Source organism: Hippopotamus amphibius, chromosome 7 (genome assembly GCF_030028045.1).
Source record: "Hippopotamus amphibius kiboko isolate mHipAmp2 chromosome 7, mHipAmp2.hap2, whole genome shotgun sequence".
Lineage (NCBI taxonomy): Eukaryota > Metazoa > Chordata > Mammalia > Artiodactyla > Hippopotamidae > Hippopotamus > Hippopotamus amphibius.
The window spans coordinates 86,835,058-86,859,306 of NC_080192.1; the positions used below are offsets into that span (position 1 = coordinate 86,835,058).

General features: G+C 43.9%; 1 protein-coding gene across 2 annotated transcripts; it reads left to right on the forward strand.

Moving 5' to 3' along the window:
* Positions 1-19,318: 19,318 nt before the first annotated feature.
* On the forward strand, positions 19,319-22,010 carry EGR4 (early growth response 4). Of its 2 annotated transcripts, none has more exons than XM_057743029.1 (2): positions 19,319-19,771; positions 20,170-21,485. In XM_057743029.1, the coding sequence occupies exons 1-2, from the start codon at positions 19,636-19,638 to the stop codon at positions 21,483-21,485; spliced, it is 1,452 nt and encodes a 483-aa protein (XP_057599012.1). In that variant the 5' UTR covers positions 19,319-19,635. The 2 variants fall into 2 exon arrangements, with proteins under 2 accessions (XP_057599012.1, XP_057599013.1); XM_057743030.1 differs by having other exon boundaries at positions 19,396-19,771; positions 20,173-22,010.
* The last annotated feature ends 2,239 nt before the right edge of the window (positions 22,011-24,249 follow it).

The following is a 24,249-nucleotide window of genomic DNA, read 5'->3' on the forward strand; positions in this document are numbered from 1 at the left end:
AACAACCATAAGGGCAATGGCAGATTAAACACGAGAAAGTAAGGAGTCCATGTACTGACAGGATGCATTTATGAAGATATACTGGTCTCTTGGGTCCTCACGACAACTTCACACCAAGTCCCAGGTCACTTCCTACCTTAACCTGCACGACGGCAAAGTGGCCTCCACAAGAAGTGGCTCAATGGGGCTCTGTTTTCTCCTCACCAAGATGACCACCCAGTTGTGATGGCCATGAGGACAAGGAAAGACCTGGACAAGGGAGCAAAGTCCAAGGAGTTTTGCTTTGGCAGAAGTCTGAAATTAGCAGAGAAGAAATGACAGCGAGACAGAGATTAGCACAAGAGACAAGACCTCCAAAGCCATGTGGCAGGGTTACCAGTGGCAGCCCTGAAAGTAATCCTGGCCACATACAGCCTTTGAAGAGGGATTCCTTCTGTCTAGGGCCAGAACCCACCTTAAACTGGCCTTTAGTTACTTTTTTTTTTTTCTCTTATTTTAACAAAGATATATTTGCCTTAATACTTTAGTCTCAGTGCTGTTTGAGCATCTTTTGTTGTCTTGATGTGGACTACTTTAATTGTTCTTTTTCCATCCTTATCTTTATTTCATTGCTTGTCTTTCTCAGTCTTCTAGTTCTACCTTCTCTCTGTTATTTTGCTTTACCTTCACATCCTATGTATTAAACTTTATTCTTTAGAAAACTATCTGCTTCTATATTTTAGCCTTTCTATTAAAAAAATTAATCTTGTAAAAATCTACCCTTTCTTTTATTTTCTTGTATATTCCTTTTAAATGCTACTTGTTTAGATATTTACAGACTTAATACTCTCTATTGAATTTAATTTTAGCTCAACCTTTTATTCTTAAGGTTTAAAAAGAAAAGCAACCTTGTTATTAGCTGTTTCAGTTATGTTTCAGAACAGGAATGTGGCAGATTGTGCTTCCTAAAAATGGACACAATATTTCCATCCCACATGCTCTTCTAGAACTCTGCCTCTCTTCCATCAAGAGGTGGTATCTAGGTCCCCTCCTCTTGAACCTGAGTGGATTGAACCTGGGTGGGTCTTTGTGACTGTCTCGACTACCAGAGTATGGCAGAAGTGATGCTACAGGACTTCTGAAGGTAAGTAATAAGGATGATCACACACAGACACACACGGAGACACACAGACACACCTTTCATCCTTGGAATCCAGCCACTGCGCTATGAGGAGAGGCCCACAGGGATAGGAAGAGGCAACTCAGCTGACCGCCAGCACCAATTTGCCTAGCTCTATATGAGTGAGCCCTCTTGAAAGTGGATGGTCAGCCTCAGTAAAGGCCCTCCAATGAGCTTTCCTTGCCAAGCCCTGCCCAAATCACAGATTTGTGAGCAAAATAAATGATTGTTGCTATTTTAAACCACTAAGTTTTGAGTGGTTTGTCACGTAGCACTAACACAACTGAAGCAAGGAGATAGAAACTACTTTAGGTATTTTAAAGAGGAAGAGGTTTATTAGAGGATATTGGGGACTTAAAAATCTTTGGAAGGACTGAAATGATGCTCAGAATGTAAAGTTATTGAGCTCAAAAACACACTACAGTAGATGTAATCCAAAGAGTAGGAAGTCCCTACTGGCCAACACAACCACCTTTCAACACCTAAGAAGCCAGAGAGTGGAGCATTCTGGTTTGGCAGCAGAAAAACAATCCGGAAGATGAAGGAAGATAACTTCTGTCCCACACCCGCCTTCCAAATCTCACACAACACAGCTACTTGGTATTACCTCATTTGCATTCAGAATTCTAGCTAAAAAGGAGTCTGAGAACTGCAGTTTTCAGCTTCCCTGCTCTGCAATAGAGGGAGGTCCGTGGAAGCAAGGTGAGATAGAGGTTCAGCAAATTAGCCGAAACTATCCACATCTGCCTTCTGCCCAATTGATTGCATCAACTTTTATCTTTTTAAACTGTTTTCATTTCATTCTCTTTTTCTTCTCTTCTTCATCTTGACTACCTTGTTTTTCATGATCTGTTTTTATACTGTCTATGGAATTAATGGATGTTCTAATGATCGCACTGAGGAGATGGCACACTACAAGCAGGGAGATCAAAACCTTCTGCACCCAGCTGCACCCGCAGCACCCAGCTGGCCTCTCCTAATAGAGACCCACTCCTTATGGTTGGCTTGGCTTCCCAGCTGTGCCTGTCTTATGCCCTTCCCTCAGTTCCACTCCCCAAAATGTAGCGCTAACAGTCTGACGTGTATTCATCCATTTTTCTATACATTAATATTTTAAATTACTATTCTAAATATTAATTTAAAGTTTAAAAATATTAAATTTTAAATTAAAAATTTTAAATTAATTTAAATTAAAATTTAAAAATATTAATATTTTAAAACTCAGAAAAATGTAATGAACTCAAAATATATACTGTTCTGCAACTAGTTTTTGTTACGTTACAATGTATCAGAACACCTTTCCAACTTGTATATATGTATCTGCCTCACTGTTAATAGCCACTAGTTTTCCATGGCATGAATTGCTATCATCATTTAACCAGTCTTCTCTTGGTGGATATGTAGCTCGTTTCCAATGTTTTTCTACCACAATCAGTGCTGTAAGGGATCTTCATGCACTTTTATATTGCGGAAAGTTTTGTGTCAAATAGATTTCTAGAAGTGTAGCTGTTGAGTCAAAGGGAATTCTTATTGTTTTTATTTTTAAAGCCATTTTTAATGTTTAAAAATTCAAACAAGGAGTTCTATAAAGTAAAATGCAGAAATCTCTCCACAACACTTCCCCAGAGTTAAACACTCTTAACATTTTGATTGAGTGTCCTTCAAGGCCTTCCTGTACCAACAGGCAAACACACATACCAGAAACACATACACATAGATTGTTTGTTTTTCAAAAATGGGATCATTTTATGTATATATTGTTCTCTGTTGCTTTTAAATTTAACAATATTTTAAAACTTAAATGTATAATAATAAGCATTATCATAAATAATTCTCTCTTTAGATACACCTCATTCTTTTTTAATGCCAAAGTGAATATTTTTAACCTTTTAAGCTTTTGCCTGTCTGAAGGGTAAAAATCTTCATCTCTTACATCTTGTTGTTTGATTTGCATTTCTCTTATTAACAATGAGGTGGAATATCTTTTTATCTCTTTATCATTTGTATTGTTCCCTAAGTTGCCTGTCATATCCTTTGGCTAGTTTTCTACTGGGTTGTCTTTTTAAATTTATTTGTAGGCAAATGTAAAATGGATGGCTAGTGGGAAGCTGCTGCATAGCAAAGGGAGATCAACTTGATGCTTTGTGACGACATAGAGGGGTGGGGTAGGGAGGGTGGAAGGAGGCTCAAGAGGGAGGGGATATGGGATATATGTATACACATAGCTGATTCACTTTGTTGTACAGCAGAAACTAGCACAACATTGTAAAGCAATTATACTCCAACAAAGATGTGAAAAAAAAATTAACACAAAAAGAAAGTGAAAATCTGAATATCCCTAAATTGTATTTTTTTAAAAATAAAATTTGCAATTTAAACTTGCCCACAAAGAAAACTCTAGGCCCAAATGACTACACTGGTGAATTTTAGAAAACACTTAAGGAAGAGATAGCACTAGTCTCATACAAACACTTTCATAGAGGAAGAGGAAAGAGGAAACACTTCCCAAATTTATGAGACCAGCATAACCATGATTTTAAAAAAGGAAAAGTTACAGTCCAGTGTTTCTTATGAGCATAGGGACACAAAATATAACAAAATACTAGCATATTGAATACAGCAATATATAAAAAAAAAAACACCTCGTGGCCAAATGGGTTTATCCCAGGAATATAAGGTTGGTTTAACATGTGAAACTCAATGAGTGTAATTCACCACATTAATTGAATAAAAAAGAAAAATTACATTATCTGTTTAATAGATGCAGAAAGAAAGCTTTTGGCAAAACTCACAGCTTATTTATTATTAAAAACTCAGCGAACTCAGAATAAAAGGAAAATTCCACAGTCTCTTAAAGGATATCTTCCAGAAACCCACAGCTGAAGTCATTCTAAACTGTGAAACATGAAATATGTGCCCCTTGATCAGGAAGAAGGCAAGGGAGCCTGCTTATAACACTCCATACAGCACAGCCCTGAAAGTCCAGTCAGTGCAAAAAGGCAATGAGAAGAAATAAAAGGCAAGAAGGTTGGATGGAAAAGAAGAAGTGAAATTATCTTTGTTTGCAGAAGACCTAATTATAAGTAATCTATGCAAATGCTACTAGAACTAATAAGTGAATTTAGCAAAGTCATAGAATATATGGTGAATATGCAAAAATTAATATTTGTATATAATAGCAAGATTAGTTGGAAAATGAAATTTAAATGTATGTCATGTTGTGCCAGCCCTCTGCTTGGAACCTTCTGATGGCTTTTTACTTCACTCAGAATAAAATTCAAAAAAAAATAAATAAATAAATAAATAAATAAATAAATATTTTGTAGGTATTAAGCCATGTCTATTAAATATATAGAGAGATTTTTTTTCTCCAAGACTGTCCTTTGTTTTAAATTTTATGAAGGCTTTTGTCAACCAACATTTAAAATTTTTACGTAGACAAAGTTGCCAATTTTTTCTTATATGGCTTCTGAGTTTTATTTCATGCTTACAAAGACCTTCCTCATGCCTAGATTATAAAAATATTCACCTATACGATTTTTCTTTTTCTATTTGATAGTTTTAGGTTTGTTATATTTTTTAATACATCTGCAATTTACTTTCAAATATCTTATAAAATGTATATTCTACTTTTTCCTCTACAGGTCTATCCTGTTCTCTCAATGTCATTTATTCAATAATCAAATTTTTGCCATTACTGTGACATTTGTCCTTTTTTTAATATTTTATTTATTTATTTATTTATTTATTTATTTATTTATTTATTTATTTATTTATTTATGGCTGCGAAGGTCTTAGTTGCGGCAAGCAGGCTCTCTGTTGTGACATGCAGCCTTCTCTTTAGTTGTGGCACAGGCTCCAGAGCGCATTGGCTCTGTAGTTTGCACCTCATGGGCTCTCTAGCTGAGGCGTGCAGGCTTAGTTGTCCTACAGCATGTGGGATTTTAGTTCCCTGACCAAGGATTAAACCCATATCCCCTGCATTGGAAGGTGGATTCTTTACCACTGGACCACCAGTGAAGTCCCTGTGTTTTATCATATTCTAAATTCCATACATATGTGGGTTTGTTTCTTGATTATTCCACTCATTTAAATTTGGGTATCCCTTGCTCAAACACTACATTTTTAATAGGTTTTGATATTTAAGAGCACATTAGTCATAATTTCAAAAATTCTCTTGATTATCCTCTCATATTATTCCAAACATAGTTTAGAATTAATTTGTTAAATTGCACCCCAATTCCTAAAACACCCCACACCTTATTGGCATGTTTTTTTTTTTAATTCATGGATACATTTCTTTACTACTTATGATAATGCTACACTATTTACTCTAGATTTATATGTTCCGATATTAAGCAGCATGACCCACACATCCTTATTCTTTTCAAAAAGCATCTTAACTGCTCTTAGTTTTTTGCATTTTCATAAATACCTCATAATCAACTTGTCAAGAACCCACAAAAAATTGATATTTAGTTTGTTTTTACTATCAATGAATTTGGGAAAGTCTGTTATCTTAAAATTTCTTAATTTTCAATACATGAAAATGATAAATTGCCCCACTTAATTTAAGCTTTGTATAATATCTTTCAATAAAATGTTATCAATTTCTTTACATTTCACTTTTTTATTATACTTCAGTACTTCATACTTTTGTTTTTGGAAAATGATAGAATTTTTAAAATTCTGTTTTGTTTTCTTATCCTGCTACACTTCATTTTCTAACTCATTCTTGCTGATATATAGAAAAATATATTTTTGTATGTTGACATTGTATCAAGAAACTTTTATAAAGTCTCATAATTTTTCATAATTTATCTGTTTATTCTCTGGATTTTTTCCTGTACATAATCATATCATCTTTGCATTTTTTATTGGAATTGCATTAAATTTACAGATTAACTTGGGGAGAACCAACTGTGGCAGCTATGGAGATGTGCCCCTCAAGTTTTGCTTCAGGAAAGAACTTGCTGTTCAGCTTCATGGAGTGCAGATATAGCTGAGCCTCCAGCTGTTAGCACCTTTAAGGTTCACCTCAGCTTTCTTTTTTTTTTTTTTTAATAATTAACTTATTTATTGGCTGCGTTGGGTCTCCGTTGCTATGCATGGGCTTTCTCTAGCCGCAGTCTTTGTTGTGGTGTGTGGGCTTCTCATTGCGGTGGCTTCTTTTGTTGTGGAGCACGGGCTCTAGGTGCACAGGCTTTAGTAGTTGTGGCATGTGGGCTCAATAGTTGTGGCTCGTGGGCTCTAGAGCGCAGGCTCAGTAGTTGTGGCACACAGGCTTAGGTGCTCCAAGGCATGTGGGATCTTCCCAGACCAGGGATCAAACCCGTGTCGCTTGCATCAGCAGGCAGATTCTTAACCACTGCGCCACCAGGGAAGTCCCCATCTCAGCTTTCAAGCCAAGGTCATGCCTTTTCCAGAAGTCTCCCACCAATGACTGAGTACAGAGGGGGTATTAGGGAACTGGCCATGTCTTCCCAGCACAAGATTCTTGTAGTGGGAATTTTTTGCTATGGAACTTATCACTGGATTGACTGAAACCCTGTCAGATGTGCATTGCAGACTGAGGCTCTCCTGCCTCTCCTTTATCTCTCACACATGTTACTCCCAAATAAACCCCATGTACTCCTAACTCCATCTCAATGTCTGCTTCACAGAGAACCCACTGACACTGACACACAGAGATATTTATAATATTGAGTCTTTCCATCCAAGAAAACATATCTTCCCACTTACTTTATTTTCTAATGTCCTTCAGGAAAATTTTATAGTTTTCTTCATATTCATCTTATTCATTCTTGAGTTTATTACTAGATTTTTACAAAATTTCTTTTTCTAAAATAAATGAGATCTCTTACTCATAGTTTTTATTTATATATTTTAATGCTATATAGTAGGGCATAAGAGTTTAGAACTGTTACAGCTTTTCATTGTCATTCATTTCTAAATCGTTTTACTTTTGGATTCCTCAAAACAAACAAACATAAAAGCAAACAAAACAACAAAAACCTACTTCCATCAGTAGGAAAATGGATAAACAAACTGTGGTATGTTCAACAATGGCATATTAGTCAGTGATTACCAAGAAAATGAATAAACAATTGATACATGCAAAGCATGGAGTGTATAACTCTAACAGACATTGTATTGAGCAAAAGAAGTCAGGCACAGAACAGTATTTACTGAATTATTCCATGTATACAAAGTTCAAGAGCAGGCAAAACTAATCTACAGGGATAGAACTGAGAAAAGTGGTTATCCCAACTGGAAAGGGGCACAGGAGAAATTTCTGGGGGATATAAATGTTTTATACCTTGATTTGGGTATAAAGTTATCCAACTGTACATTTAAGAGCTGCTCCTTTTACTGTATGTAAATTATAGTTCCATAAATAAAACATAGTTTGTTTGGTTGGAAGACTCTGCTTTTCTTGCTGATTCTCCACCTAAATAAATGACTACCTCATTGTCAAACCCAGAACCTGAGAGTCAACCCTGATTCCTTCCTCTCCCTTCTGCCTCATGTGTAGCTAAGCACCCACATATGTTCATTATAGACTAGCTCCTAAATGGCTGTTCATTCTGAAAGCTTCTCCTTTCCTGTTGCTACCAGGGTTCAGGCCTCACACACTTCTCTCACCTGAATTACTACAGCAGCCTCCTTCCTAACTGACGTCTCCTCCATGTCACCTTCCATATAGGAGGCAGACTGATTTTTCTAAAATAAAACCTGCATCTCCTACACAGCTTAAACCTCTGCAAAGGCATCTTATGGCCCTAGGGATAAAGTCCAGATGCTAAACATGCTTTAAAAGGTCCTCTGTGATCCTGAGCCTGCCCAGCTCTCCAGCCTGACCCCACTTCCCCACTTCCTAGCCTCTTTTACACCTTATGCTCCAGCCATCATGGCCTTCCTGCAGTTCCTTGAATCCTTCTCTCTTCTCCACCCCTTTTTCTCTTACTTTCTGGCTTTTCACATGCTACCCCTTTGCCTGGAACATTCTCCCCACTCAACCTTTCCTTTTCTCTTGGCTAACTTTTTACTCAATTTTCTGGTCTCAATTAGAATGTCACTCCTTGAGAATGCCTCTATCAAATTTCTTGGCTAGATTAACTACCTCCTACCTCATTCTATGATCCCAAACCACTCTGTCCTTCCCCCAGTTTCACATGCATCACACATTTATGTAATAACCTGTTGAAGTATTGATAAACTAAGTCCTCAATAAATATTTAGATGAATGAATAAATGAGAGAAAGAGAACAAGGACTGGAAGAAAATAGCTAGCCATAAAATTCAGGTCATGGTCTTCAGAGGATACTACGAAGCTACAGTCATCAAAACAGTATGGTAATGGCACAAAAACAGACATATAGATCAATGAAACAGGATAGAAAGCTTAGAAATAAACCCATGCCCTTATGGCCAAACAATCTATGACAAAGGAGGCAAGAATATACAATGGAGACAAGACAATCTCTTCAATAAGTGGTGCTGGGAAAACTGGACAGCTACATGTAAAAGAATGAAGTTAGAACATTCTCTAACACCATATACAAAAATAAACTCTAAATGGGTCAAAGACCTAAATGTAAGATTAGATACTATAAAACCCCCAGAGGAAAACTTAGGCAGAACACTCTTTGACATGCATCACAGCAAAGTTTTTTTGGAGCTATCTCCTAAAGTAATGGAAATTTTTAAAAAACAAATGGGACCTAATTAAACTTAAAAGTTTTTGCACAGCAAAGGAAACCATAAATAAAACAAAAAGACAACTTATGGAATGGGAAAAATATTTGCAAAAAATGCAACTGACAAGGGATTAATTTCCAAAATATACAAATAGCTCATACAGCTTAACATAACAAAACAAAACAATCTAAAAATGGCCAGAAGAGGGACTTTCCTGGTGGTCCAGTGGTTAAGACTCTGCACTTCCACTGCAAGGGGGACAGGTTCAATCCCTGGTCAGGGAACTAAGATCCCACATGCTGCATGACGTGGCCAAAAAAAAAAAAAGAGGCAGAAGACCTAAACAGGCATTTCTCCAAAGAGAACATACAGATGACCAACAGGCACGTAAAAAGATGCTCAATATTGCGAATTATTAGAGAAATGAAAATCAAAACTACAATGAAATATCACCTCACACCAGTCAGAATAGTCATCATTAAAAAGTCTACATGAACTTCCCTCGTGGTGCAGAGGTTAAGAATTCGCCTGCCCATGCAAGGGACTCGGTTCGATCCCTGGTCCGGGAAGATCCCACATGTTGCAGAGCAACTAAGCTCATGCACCACAACCCCTAAGCCTGCACTCTAGTGCCTGTGAGCCACAACTACTGAGCCCACGTACAACAACTACTGAAGCCCACATACCTAGAGCCTGTACTCTGCAACAAGAGAAGCCACCACAATGAGAAGCCCACACACAACAGTAGCCTCCACTCACCACAACTAGAGAAAGCCCACACAGCAATGAAGACCCAACACAGCCAAAAATAAAAAATAAAATAAATAAAATAAATAAAGCGTTCTTCTCTGAATGAAAGCACACAATGAAGCCAAAAATAAAAATAAATAAAATTTTTTAAAAAAAGAAAAAAAGTCTACAAATAACAAATGCTGGAGAGGGTGTGGAGAAAAAGGAACTCTCCTACACTATTGATAGGAATGTAAATTGGTGCAGCCACTATGGAGAACAGTATGGAGGTTTCTGAAAAAACTAAAAATAGAGTTACCATCTAATCCTGCAATCCCACTCCTGGGCATTTATGAGGAGAAAACTCTAATTTGAAAAGATACATGCACCCCAATGTTTACAGCAGCACTATTTACAATAGCCAAGACATGGAAGAAACCTATGTGTCCACTGACAGATGAATGGATAAAGACAATGAGGTACATATATACAATGGAATATCACTCAGCCATAAAAAAGAATGAAAATGCCATTTGTAGCAACATGGATGAACCTAGAGATTATCATACTAAGTGAAGTAAGGCAGACAGAAAAGACAAATATCATATGATATCACTTACATGTGGAATCTAAAAAAATGCTACAAATGAATTCATGTACAAAACAGAAACAGACTCACAGACATAAAAAAGCAAACTAGTGGTTACCAAAGGGGATGGGGAAGATAAATTAGGAGTTTGGGATTAACATATACACACTATTATATATAAAATAGATAAAAAATAAGGACCTACTGTATAGCACAGGGAACTATAGTCAATATCTTGTAATAACCTCTAGTGGAAAAGAATCTGAAAAAGAATATATATAAATATATATATACACACATAAACACAAACACACGTCTGCGTGTGTGTGTGTGAGAATTACCTGAAGCTAACAGAATGTTGTAAATTAACTATACTTCAATTTTTTAAAATGGTTTTTAAACCATGTGGAGCAGAAAAATGGGCCGGCTAAGCAAGCCCTACTTAAATTCCTCACCCACAAAAATAATGAGATATAATAAAATGAATGTTGTTTTCTACTGAAAAAAAATTCAGGTCATGGTGACCAACCTCATCCCTATATAAGGAAGTACCTAGAAAACATAGGGAGCACGTCTGGGATTGGCAAGGTTATCCACTATTTCTTAACTGGATATCCTGCTTCTCACATCACCTCTCACTGCTACAGTAAATGCTTGTGCTTCAGCTGTCCAATTTGTTAACTCTAGCTCTCAGTCCTCAGACTGTAGGTAGAGCAAATAACATACTCCCATTTCACGGGTAAGGAAATGCAAACACAGAAAGATTGGGAATTGGTTCAAGGTCACAGAACAAGCTAACAGCAGAGCTGGGTTGGAACCAGTTCCCCTGATTTCAAGCTTGAGCTTGCTACTCCATTATGGGATTCTCTACGATCCTCTAGGCCATGTGCGCCTAGGCTGGCCTTTATGGGGACTGGTATTCAGAAGTCCTGTTGATGTTCCTTCCATTTCCACATCCCTGTTTCAGAAACCCTCTGTACATGACTGATAAAGCCGGGTCTGTTCTGGGCCACTGCTTGCTGCTACCTGGGCAGGGGCCCCTGGAGCATCCCCTCCTCCCCCCTGCTCCCCCCGCCCCCCAACTGAGGCGAGGTCCCTGCTGGAGTCTTCACATGACATGCCACGTGTGTGTGGGGGACCCACTGGTTGCCAAGCCAAATATGGCTCCAGATTATTCTAGGAAACAAATACATTGTTTTGCTCTGGATTGCAGGAATTGCTAATTAGGGATTCTTATTTTGGGCAGTCCTCCTTGGAGCTGGCAGGCAGATGGAGTAGGCGACTTGCTCCAGGGGCATTGTTAAGCAGAGAGAAATATCCACTTCTGCCCTCGTTATGAGAACCTGCAGAGCCCAGTGCTACCCAGCTGCTGCCTTCAAGGCCCAAGGTGAAGGCCTCTTGGGAGGCTTCCTGGCTTCTTCAAGAATGGCTCTCAAAACCCAAGTGCAAGCCGCTCATGGCCTTGTCAGCTATATCACCCTGATCTCTGGCCAGATCGTTGTCCTAGGGAGGACAGCAGAGATCTTTCCTGGGATTTCCTACCTGGAATTGAGAATGAGAACCCATTCATCACAGGAGATGGGCGTGAAGAATACAGAATCTGCTAGTGGCCAGGTTTTCAGTCATCAGTGACAGAAAAGAGGAAGAGCTGGAATTTATTTGAAAAACTCTTGGCCCCTAGTGTCTGTTTCCACTAGCTCCTGACACTAGTTGTATCCCTACTCCCTTGCACGTTGGGTGTTTGACACTCCCTTGGACCCTGTGAGCTGATAAATTCCTTTTTTCTCTTGTCTGTCTAAACTAATTTGGGTTGCATTTCTTTTCTTTTCTTTTAAACAGTGAAAGGGTAATTGTAAGTCCTTATCAACAATTAAGTTAAACTTTTCCTTAAAGTATTTATTTATTTATTTTATTTTTGGCTGTGTTGGATCTTAGCTGTGGCACAAGGAATCTTCGTTGTGGCATGCGAGATCCTCCTCTGTGATGTGCAGGGTCCTTGTTGCGGCGCGCGGGCTTCTCTGTAGTTGTGGTGAGTGGGCTCAGTAGTTGCAGCGTGCAAGTTTAGTTGTCCTGGGGCATGTGGGATCTCAGTTCCCCTACCAGGAACCAAACTCGCATCCCCTGCATTGGATGGTGGATTCTTAACCACTGGACCACCATGGAAGTCCCCAGGTTGTATTTCTATCACTTGTAACCAGAAGCCTAGCTAAGTGGTGGACAGGGTTCAGGGACACACAGAGGACTCAGGCTACGGCTCAGTGGCCCAGCTGTAGATTAACTAACTGCCTGAGTATTTTGGAGTTGTGCTGTCAGATCCCAGTACATTGACCAATCTACTTCAAAGCAGTTTAAGGAAAACTATTACAATATGGGGGAGGAGAGATGATAAAAAATAGGAGATGAGCGCAGGTGAGAGGGAGAAGAGAAGCATGCAGGGTAGGTTTAACAGGCTTCTTTCTGATTTCAGTTCTGTTCTAGAGCTATATGCCTTTCAGTCTACTCCCAGCTTTTTTTTCACCTTCTCAGCTCATGAATTGAAAACCAATGCTCTGAACACCATTACCTAATCAAATAAAAACACATATCAGATCCAAGTCCATTACTGCCCACAAAGGAAGAATCAGGCTTAGAGACAAAGGGGTGGTGGGAGACTGATTCCAAATTCCAGGGTGGGTAGCAGCATGGAGATGTAATTCTGTCCATCCCTCTGCCTCTAACTCTCCTGGAACCCATCCTAGTCACACCTCTTCTGTGATCAACTGTGTCCAATGTTGATTTTGCCTAAGGAGGAATATAAAATGGAAGATAAGACAAAGAATAACTTCCCTCTCTCCTGTGGGAGAACAGCTTAGAAGCTGCTTTGGAAGAAACTAAGAAGCTTTTCCTGAATGGTTTACAGCTGCCTTGTTCTCCCCTCCACCTCCTCCGTTACCCAAACTAGAAAAAACAAAAATAAGGATGGGTGCACAGGACTTCCCTGGTGGTGCAGTGGTTAAGATTCCGCCTGTCAATGCAGGGCACACGGGTTCGAGCCCTGGTCTGGGAAGATCCCATATGCCATGAAGCAACTAAGCCCATGTGCCACAACTACTGAGCATGTGCTCTAAAGCCCGTGAGCCACAACTACTGAGCCTGAGTGCTACAACTACTGAAGCCCACGCACCTAGAGCCCGTGCTCTGCAACAAGAGAAGCCACTGCAATGAGAAGCCCATGCACCACAATGAAGCCCCTGCTTGCTGCAACTAGAGGAAGCCCGCATGCAGCAACGAAGACCCAATGCAGCCAATAAAAATAAATAGATAAAAAATAAGAAGGGTGCAGAAGCCCCTAAACCCCATGTTCCCACACCAACCCATGTGAGAACAGCCTCCATCTCCAGTGCCCAGTGCGGGGATGTAAGGAGCATGAGGAAGGCTCCCACTCAGATGTCTTTGGGTGAGGCATTAGGCCCCTAGATCACAGAAAAGGAAATAAATAGCAAGGCCCTGTGAAAAGTTTCTTGTCCTTACTGATAATTTTTAGAATGCAAATTAAAATATCCCAAGGACACCTCTTTCTGCTTACCAGTTGGTTCTCATATGCTGCTCTCTGGTCCCCAAATTGGAACAATCTTTTTAGAGGAAGATTTGACAACACAATATTGTAATTTTAAATATTTCTACCTTTGACCTAGGAATTCTACTTTTTGGAATCTATTCTATGATTATACCATAGGTTCAAATCCTGGCATTCTCATTAATCTTAACCTTGTAAACTTGGGTAAGTTTCTTAAGCTACTCATGCCTTGATTTTCCCATTATTATCTCTATAAAGTAGAGACAGTAATAGTACTTAGCAAGTTGTCATGAGGATTAAATTGTGAGTATATGTAAAGCTCTCAATACCCAGTTAACGGTGCCCATAGTAAGTGCTATACAAATGTTAGCCAGCATACTTTATTATTATTACCCCTATCAGTACACCAACTATACATAAAGGGCTGTGCACAGCCAGATTCTTTATAATAGTGAAAAAAAGGAAACTATCGAGTTAAAAAATTAGGTACATCTACATGATGGAATACTCTGGAGCAATTGTTAATAATAGTATAGATTAGTCTGTACCATGATTGGGGGAAAAGAAAAACTGTTCAAGGTACAACATCAAGTTAGCTAGTTACAAGAGTATGTATAGTATGATACCATTGGTATCAATAATGATGAGGGTAACGATGCTACAGCCGAATAGATGAATGCTGAATCAATGTGCGTGAAAGAAAATCTATAGGCATCAACCTGAAACTTTTTAATTGTATATGTCTGGGTATGGAGGGGCAAGATATTTTCATTTTTTGCATTATAAACTTTAACGTGTTTGTCTTTTTTCCAACAAGGCTATATGTTACTTTTGTGATCATGAAAAAAAAAAATAATGGTGAGAACCCCAACCATAAACCAGTGACTAAACATGGTCAGGGAAGAGGGAGGGGGCAGAGAAGGACCCTGGTGGTGGGTCCCTTGCCTCAAGGACAGATATTGGGCTCCTTCTGGCCTGGTGGTCAGTGAAGAGGGGCATCACAGGGTCTTGGGGAGGGGAGTGGTGTACTGCAGAAGTTGCAGTTGGAGGCAACCTTCTACTTTGCTGCAGCCTCAGTGGCCTTATTCCATGTTAGTCTGATGTCTGGATTTTGCCTCTGCTCCTGCTTTTAAATAAATCCTTTAGGGAAAGAAAATGAGAGGCAGTGGAAGGGGGGATGGGAGAGAAGAAGAAAGGAGAGGAAGCGGGGCTAGAGGAGAGAGGAGAGGAAGAGAGGAAAAAGAAATGCTGTGTGCCTGCATCTCCATGGCCCCAGGAAGTGGGACGTGGAGCTGCTCCTCAGCATTCTGTGCCAGGAGTCGCCATGGAGACTGAGCGCTGGCCTCTTCATGATTAATACTCTGAGGCAGCTGTCTTCTTGGAGTCTTTTAAAATATACACTATTATTTGAACACAATGATATTTAGAGCAGAAAGATCAAGGTGGGGAGTGGGGGAGGAGACAGCAGCATTACCAGAAAGATGACAGGGGCTGGGCCCTTCCCAGAGAGAGGAAAGGGAGGCTTACTTCTCTCATCCCTCTCCCTCCACCCTCCCTGGGTCCAGAGCTTCCAGTCTCATCCACTGCGAAGTCAGCATCGGCATCAGCATCCAGCACCTGGCACAGGGCTGTATTCAATGAACATTTGATGAATGAATTTGTTCATCCATTAATTCATTCAGTAATTGTCTATTCAGTGCTTGTCTAGAAGGTAATCTCTCCTTCCATCACCTTTTCCCATGGAAATCAGGAATTTCCTCCCACCCTCCCCAAGGTCGCATACACACCATCACCACCACCACCTTTCACACTGGCTCCCAAGAGCCTTGTGTGCTCTCCTCCTCAGCACGTGTCTGATGTGACCCACAGTGTTCCTAATGGCAGTCACTCCAGAGAATTCTTGCAGGAATGGACACCAGCCAGATGGAGTTTGCATATTTGAAAATCTAGAGGAAGATTCTCCACCTAAAGCCATCTTAATCTTTCTGTAAAATGGATGATCTTTTCCTAAATTATCTTACGGAGTAGGCTAGCCTGGGCTTGACTCAGTCCTGCCACTGAATAGAAGTGTGGCCTTGAGTGAGTTGTTTAACCTTTTCAAGTCTGTTTCCTCATCTGTGAAATGGGTCTTCAATTCCTTATTCCATAGAGCTTTTGTAATGATTACATGATATGTGTGTAGAGTGCTCAATGTATGTAATTTCACTCTTGTGTGTAAATTCATGTTTTTACATTTGAAGCGTGAATTAAAGTAGAGCTCATAAATCTAAACTCCTCTCTCTTCCATGACTACCCAAAGACCTTTATTCTATCTGGGCCCAGAATCTTTTTTTTTTTTTTTTTATCTTGCCCACACCATGCAGCTTGCAGGATCTTAGTTCTCTGACCAGGGACTGAACCCGGGCCACAGCAGTCAAAGTGCCAAATCCTAAATACTAGACCACCAGGGAACTCCCCAGAATCTATTTTTAAGCTGTTAAAATTTGGGAGTTAGATGGGCTGAGCTGAGAAGGGCTACAAAATGCCCATTCCCTCTTTATATTTCCTCCTCCTCCTCAAGGAGCCAAATGTAGATGCCACTGCCCTTCAGAGGTAACCATCCCATGTGTGAGAGTATGTGTATGCGTGTCCACTGAAGCTGAGGGGCGCAGGGGTGATAATGTGAGCCAGCCCACACCCAGAGCACAAGCTGTATGTTCCCCATTTCCTCTCCTACTCACTCTTCCCTCCCCAGCTCTTCCTCCAGGCCTGGCCTCTAACAAAAGGAAGCTGGACCTTGTCTTAACACAGACCTAATCCAATGGCCCTGGCAAAGAGCAGCAATGGCCTGGGAACTTGCCAAAGGAGTAGGGGAATTATCCATGACTAAGAAGGAGGAGGAATGCTGTGGCAGAGGGAAGAACAGCAGAGGGACGGAGAACCTGGGGCTGGCCAATCTGGCCCGACGGGGCAACCTGGGGAGCCCTGGACACCGGCCTAGCCAAACTCCTCCACCACCCCCTCCCTCCCAGGCAGCAAGATGCCAGCATGGATTTGAGACATGTGTGCCCTGTGTGTCTGGTGCGGGCTCACCTGGCCTTGGCAATGCATTTGGATTAGACTCAAACCCAGGGTCTGAAATAGAGTATAAAGGAAATGGTGCCCTGTGTGTCTAATGCTTACAGACAAGTGCTGGGTTTCTGCATTTCCTATATGGAAACACACGTGCTGCTAACATAGAACTATGTCTGTGGCATTTGTTAGGTCATGCTCTACCTGCGTGACTTCCAGATGCAAGAAGATGAATGGAATGTCAGCATGTGTCTTACAGGTGATTATGTGATGACATATTCTGTGAACACACTTGTAGCATTGTTGTGGGGTGGGAGGCAGGGCAGCCAGGGATGGAGATAGATCTCACAGTCCTTGTAGAATAAAAACCAAAATCTACCTTCTGGTTCATAGTAGGCACTTAAGGGGTGAACACTGAATGAACTAACATTGAGAAACTGAATGAATGATTGTTTGCATAATGAACATAGGGTAAAAACCCTAAGAATTTGGTGGGACTTGGGCATTCTTGGCACTCTCCCTTGAAAAAGGAGGCTGGGCAAGGGCACTGGAAGATACACTGCCAATCATGCAGTTGCCCATCATCCCTGAATGGCTTTGTTCCCATACTTAAGAAAGTAGAGAAGGAAGAGGGAATCCCAGCCCTGCCCTCTCTACCTTCTGGCACCAAGAGTCCAAGAATTGATGCTCTTCATAAAGAAAAATATACTATCCCATGTACTTACTTAATCCCCTAATTTGGGCCAGAAAGGAGTTAAGTGAACTATAACACAAAATAAAATGAAAAATTTAAAAAGATGAGAAAATAAAACAGGACTTCCCTGGTGGTGAAGTGGTTAAGAATCTACCTGCCAAGGCAGGGGACACGGGTTCGAGCCCTGGTCTGGGAAGATCCCACATGCTGTGGAGCAACTAAGTCCGTGTGCCACAACTACTGAGCATGTGCTCTAGAGCCTGTGAGCCACAACTACTGAGCCCACGTGCTGCAACTACTGAAGCCCATGCGCCTAGATCCGGTGCTCCACAACAAGAGAAGCCACTGCAATGAGAAGCCCATGTACCACAGTAGTAGCCCCTGCTTGCCTCAACTAGAGAAAGCCTGCACAGCAACAAAGACCCAACACAGCCAGCAAATCAATAAATAAATCAATTTTTAAAAAGAGGAGAAAATAAAACAAAGGGAAAACCACAGCAGAAGAGAGATGAGATCAGGAGAGTAGGCAGGCTTCCTTCCTGGAGCTGACTAGCCTTCTGCAACCAAGGTCCAAGGCCACCTCCTTAGGCTATGAAATTTTTTTTTTTTAAGTTTTTCAGAAGAAGCCCAATTATTCCAGAAACGGATCCCAGGGAAATATAGCCTGTAGACTCTCTGTGTGCTGCTGGGAACAACATCCCTAGAGTAAAGTCATTTATATGAAGGCAGAAAAAAAAAAGTCTACTACAGAAGCATCTCAAACCCTGTGGGTGAAAGAAGAGGGAGCAGGTATTGGCCCTACTTCTCTGGAGGACAATTGCCAGTTGTATCAAAATTTTACATACTCTTTGATCCAGAATTACACTCATTGGAATTTATCCCACAGACATATTTACATTTATGTTCTCAAGGACTGCAACAACAATGGCAAGCAAAAGGTTGGAAGCTTCCTATATGCTAATGGATAGGGGACAAATAAACCCTCCTTCCAGTGGAGTACTATACAGCCTTAGAAAAGAACAACCAAGCTCTTTATATTTGGACATGAAGCAATCGCTCAGCTGTTATAAGTGGCAGTAACTTTTATTGCAGGACAGTGTGCATGCTTGCATATGCATAATATTTTTTACTGAAAGAATACACAGGAAATTTTGATGTGGCTACCTCAGGAGGGAGGTGAGTAGACAAAAGAGGGGCTTTTACTTTTCAATTTAGAATATACCCTTCTGTGCTAACTGACGTTTTCTCTCATGATATGATCCTTTTTAATGTAAATAAGTTATTTTTCCTAGAACAAACTAAACAACAACAAAAACTATTAAGAAAATGTGATTAAATAATGAATAATGGCAATACTCTCCATGGTTTGTTGAGTGTCCCTGTGCCTAGAATTTCATGTGCTCGAATCCAATTACTCTTTACAGCAAATTTATGAATTAGGTATACGTATCTCCATTTCACAGGTGAGGAAACTGAACTTCGGGGAGATGAAATGACACAGCTAGTAGGTGGCAGACAGAGATTCAAACCCAAATTGTGGAATCCCTGAGTCCACTTGGTTTTTCCTAACCATCCTTCGGCCTCTGCCTCCAGGAGAGAAGTGCGCTAACTGGACGTCCGAACCCACCCAGCGCAGCGCCCCAGCTAGGCGCACCTGCGGCCCCGGCGCGCACAGGGCTCCACGCTCGGGGAGTGCGCGCGCACGCAGCGGCGCGGGCCCGGCGGCGGCTGTGGAGACGACGTCACAGCCCGAGTTTTCCTTTTCGGGAGTCCCCGGCACACATCCTGTGTCCATGTTTGGGCATTTACGTCACGGCGGCAGGGCCGGGGCCTCCCGAAATGGCAGTGGCCCGGGGAGTCGGAAGCCCTGAGCCAGCGCCGCCGCTGCTATATAAGTGAGGGGGCCGTGGGTTGGGGGAGCCCGGCTGCGCTTTGGAGAGGCGAGGAACCGCCACCCGAGGCCCGTCCTAGAGAGCAGGGGCGCTTCAGCCGCCACCACCCCCCAACCCGTTCCCAGAGGTGAGAGCCCGGAGCCAGGAGCCCGAGCGCCTAGGTCTGCGAGGCGCGGGGCGCCCCGACTGTCGGCCTCCCCGCCACCCGCGCGCCCCCAAGCCTAGCGGGCGAGGCCCCTGGAGCCCCGCAGCCGCCGCCAAGCCATGCTCCACCTTAGCGAGTTTTCTGGTCCCGACGCGCTCCTGGTAAAGTCCACCGAGGGCTGCTGCTCTGAACCCAGTACCGAACTGACCCGGCTGCCTGCCAGGGACCCACCCGCAGCCGCCGGCTATCCCGGAGGTAAGGAGCGAGGCCAGGGGTGCTCAGACGGCGGCGCAGCGCGGGGACGCACGGTGCCGGAGAGCAGGCAGGGACTGGGACGCTGGAGCTTTGGGGGTAGGGGCGTAAGGAGATTCGGGGTCCTGTGGCGCGCACCCCCAATCCCACCCCCACCGGGCCTCCAGCGCCTCCACAGAAACCTGTGCGTGTATCAAGGCGTCCTTTTGCTTTTGCACGTGTGTTTTGCGTGTGCACGTTTGTATATGCGTCTTGGGGCGTATGCCAGCTCCGGCTGGATCAGAATGTGCAAAAGGCACTTTGTGTGTGCCAGTGCGCCTCAAGGGCTTCTTGGGTAGGGGCTGTGGGCTCCGAGGCGTGGCTTTTGATGTGCGCGGAGCTGATTCCTGCTCCCTCCTCAGCAGGTGACTTCTTGAGCTGGGCCTTGAGCAGCTGCGGCGCCGGGGGGGACTTAGCCGACTCCTGCTTCCTGGAGGGGCCTGCGCCCACGCCTCCTCCTGGCCTCAGCTACAGCGGTAGCTTCTTCATCCAGGCAGTACCCGAACACCCGCACGATCCGGAGGCACTCTTCAATCTCATGTCGGGCATCCTAGGCCTGGCATCTTTCCCGGGCGCTGAGGCGGCGGCATCTCGGTCTCCTCTGGACGCCTCTTTTCCCGCAGGCTCCGACGCCTTGCTGCCGGGTCCGCCAGACCTTTTCTCCCCGGATCTGGGCGCTGCCGCCTTCCCAGAGGCGTTCTGGGAGGCCTCACCCTCGGCGGGTGCTCCCTCACAATGCCTGTATGAGCCTCATCTCTCCCCACCCGACGTCAAGCCAGGTCTCCGGGCACCTCCGGCTTCTCCTGCGCTGGACACTGCCTCGGCCTTCAAAGGTCCCTACGCTCCATGGGAGCTGCTCTCAGCCGGGGCTCCAGGGAGCTGTGGGTCACAGGGAGGCTACCAGGGCACCCCGGAGGCCCGTTTCCCGCCGATGGGGGCCAAGATTGAAGACCTGCTGTCCATCAGCTGCCCCGCGGAGCTGCCGGCTGGCCCTGCCAGCAGACTCTACACCACGGGGGCCTACGACGCTTTTCCGCTGGCCCCTAGTGACTTAGGGGAGGGAACCGAGAGCCTCCCGGGGCTGCTGACCCCTCCTAGTGGGGAGGGAGGGAGTAGCGGCGAAGGAGGGGAATTTCTAGATGGTACGCAGCCTGAGCTTTCCCCGCTGGGCCTCCGCAGCGCCGCGGCGGACTTCCCGAAACCTCTGGTGGCGGACATCCCCGGGAGCAGCGGCGCGCCTGAGCCTCCTGGACCACCGCCGGCCGCATTCCCCCCAGGCAAGGCAAGGCGCAAGGGGCGCCGGGGCGGCAAGTGCAGCGCACGCTGCTTCTGCCCTCGGCCGCACGCCAAGGCATTTGCTTGCCCGGTGGAGAGCTGTGTGCGCAGCTTTGCGCGCTCCGACGAGCTCAACCGCCACCTGCGCATCCACACGGGCCACAAGCCCTTCCAGTGCCGCATCTGCCTCCGCAACTTCAGCCGCAGCGACCACCTTACCACACACGTGCGCACCCACACGGGCGAGAAGCCCTTTGCCTGCGACGTGTGCGGCCGCCGCTTCGCGCGCAGCGATGAGAAGAAACGGCACAGCAAGGTGCACCTCAAGCAGAAGGCGCGCGCCGAGGAGCGGCTCAAGGGCCTTGGCTTTTATTCGTTGGGCCTCTCCTTCGCTGCCCTGTGAGGGTGAAATGGGTTTGTAGATTGGGGCGCCGCAGTCTGGCGCACACAAGAAATCCTCCCCGCCCCACCCCCTCCTCCCCGCCCCTCCGCCCACTTTCTTGCCCAGGGCGGGCCTCAGGTCCGGCTTCCAGTTCCCTTGAAGCGCCCGCCGCACACGCCCCGTTCAGCACCACCTCCGTGGACAGCGCCCGCGGTCCTGGCGCCGTCTTCCAAGTCGCCCGAGCTTCGGAGGGAAGTTCTCCCAGGCCACCCACTGAGCAGGCACTTCCTTGGGACTAACGACACTCTTTTGTAACTGGCGCACGCCTCACGCCCTCTCCTAGACCCCCAGAGACAGGCTGGGGCAGCGCCGAGCTGGTCTCGCGCGGGATTTCGTACAGCAATGTCGTTTTCAGCAGCCATTGGTTGTAACGTTTTGCTTTGGGGTTATTTCCTTTTTGTTGTTGTTAATTTTTGTAAAGCAGACGCTACTCTCAAGCAGTTGACAAAACTGTTTATTTTTGCAATTAAAATTATTGTGCTAAAAGCTTACTGAATCTGCCATCCAAGCTCCTGACCATTTCCCCACCTACTCCCCAGGGAGAATATGTGCCAGAAGCGAAAGGGGAGCCTCATGCTCATGGAGTCATCACACACCTACTGTCAGGCACTTTGGCACATGGTAGGCATTCAATAAATATGTACTGAATTAACAAATGAATTTAATCACAGCTGACCTAAGGGTTCAAGGTGTTTCTGGAACTTGAGAGTGGTTGAGAGGCTTAGATATTAAACATTGTGCCTATATTATCCTCCTTAGCCCTCACAATCCTGAGTGCAGCATGAGGAAGCAAAGTACGTGACTTGCTGGGTAACCCGGCTAGGAACAGGCAGGGTCAAATGCAGATCTGTCTGGCTCCAAAGGCAGTGCTTTTTTCCCATCCCCAGAATGGCGGCACCTCAGCTTAATAGCACTGTTTGGAAAGGCATCCTACCCAGAGGTGAAATAGATTTGGCGACTAGAGGGAGCTCCAGGCAGTAGCAACAGCAGTGAAAGACTGCAGTATTTCAGTGCTGTTTGTGAACGCCCAGAGCTTTGGGTATTGCAGAGGCTCCGGCCATTGCCTATGCATCTGCATGAGAATCACATGCTGTCAGGGCCAAAAGGGACTCAGCATTCAGCTAGACCGTTGATGGGCAGAGCCAAGCCCAGTAAGGACAGGATGCTTGCCAGAGGCTCACAGTCACATTAGTTGCTTTTCCCAGAGCAGCCCATTTAGTCAACTGCTGGCCACAGCCCCTTTTCCCTAACTCTCCTTCCAGATGAACTTCCATGGCTTTTGGAGGGGTGGAGGGAATGGAGCCAGGAGGGTGGTGAGGAAAGTATGATCCTGTGATGGGGAAGGTGGAGAATGGGTGAAACTTGCCCCCCAACCCCTTTACTCTGTAAACTCCCAACCCAAAAGCTTTTACTCTTTCTGGCCATCTTGGGTAGATGCTGGAGCATTAAAAGCCTGCTGTGCACCCTTTCTCTCCTCCCCAACAACTCCTCTCTGCTAAGGAAAGGATAGAGCCCGTCTGGGGGCTTCATTCTTTTCTGAGCTGAGCTATTCTTGAATTAAGAGAGTCCTACAGCCCCAGAACAACCCAGCTTCTGATCCTTTGGCTACTTCATCCCTTCACTGTCAGATGTGCTCACCCTCTACCCCCACAGTCCATTTGACCAGAGACAAAATTATCAACCCAGTGAATTCCACTTTTCTGCCCAAGTATTATGTGCTTTCATGTGGCTGAGTACCTGATATCTCATAAACCAATTTGTGGTAAAGGATTCAATACTACCTCTTCTAGGAGAGTTAACATTTTAATAGAGTAGCCTATAGAGGGCAATGTTTAACCCTGTAGTGAGGCTCAAATAAATGGACAATCAGGCACTGTAATAGAAAAGTGGTAGATTCATGGAGACATAAGATGATGATGACTCTCATTACTATTTAAGTGACCACACCTTTCACTTATAGGCATGGACCACCTGACTTCACTTTCCATGAAGAGTAGGGTAAGAATGAGCATAAAGTCCCAGATTTCAAGCAGCTGGTCCCAAACCACACAACCTGAACAAAGGAAGAAGGGCAGACAGGCTGTAGGTGGGTGGTGTCTAACCACTCCACCCTTGCCCTCTTCAGCAGCATTCCATCAAGTACTATTAACTCTATTGTGCCCAGCCTTGTCCTCACACCCACCTAGGCCTAAACTCACGGATGAGAAAATTGCACCCAAAGAAGTGACTTAGGAGTAGTGCTGGTACAAGGGCCCAGCCTGGTTCGAGAACTCCCAGCTGAGAAGTCCCTCCTATTACTCCCAAGGGAAACTGCTCCATTTACTGGAACTTCCCCTAGGAATTTTGAGGGAAAAGAATGTTATGCCAGAGATGGAAATAATTAAATAAAATAATCAGAAAATCATCCCAAACCCAGGACCCAAACATAATTGAGGACCAACAGAGAGCTCATTTTCTTTACTTGCTCCTATTTTTTTATCTGGTCCTCAAAATGTGGGTGTTTTCTCAGACTTAGTTCTAGGCCCCCTCCTTCCCCATTTCAACACTTTCCTTGGAGAGCACATTAATTCCTAGGCTTTCAGCTATCACTGTTACATAGGTGACTTCTAAGCCAGCCAGCCCTCATCTCTACTCCAGCTGAAGCCCGTATTTCTGACTAATGAAAATCTCCATATGGGGATGTTCACCACCGTTTCAAATAAAATCTGTCTAAAAAACAATCATC

What these genes read in the sequence shown, in the direction of transcription:
- EGR4 (XM_057743029.1), top strand. Translation starts at nt 19,636, where the DNA reads ATGCTCCACCTTAGCGAGTTTTCTGGTCCCGACGCGCTCCTGGTAAAG. An exon ending in AGCCGCCGGCTATCCCGGAG is followed by an intron (nt 19,772 to 20,169) that starts GTAAGGAGCGAG and finishes CTCCCTCCTCAG; the next exon opens with CAGGTGACTTCTTGAGCTGG.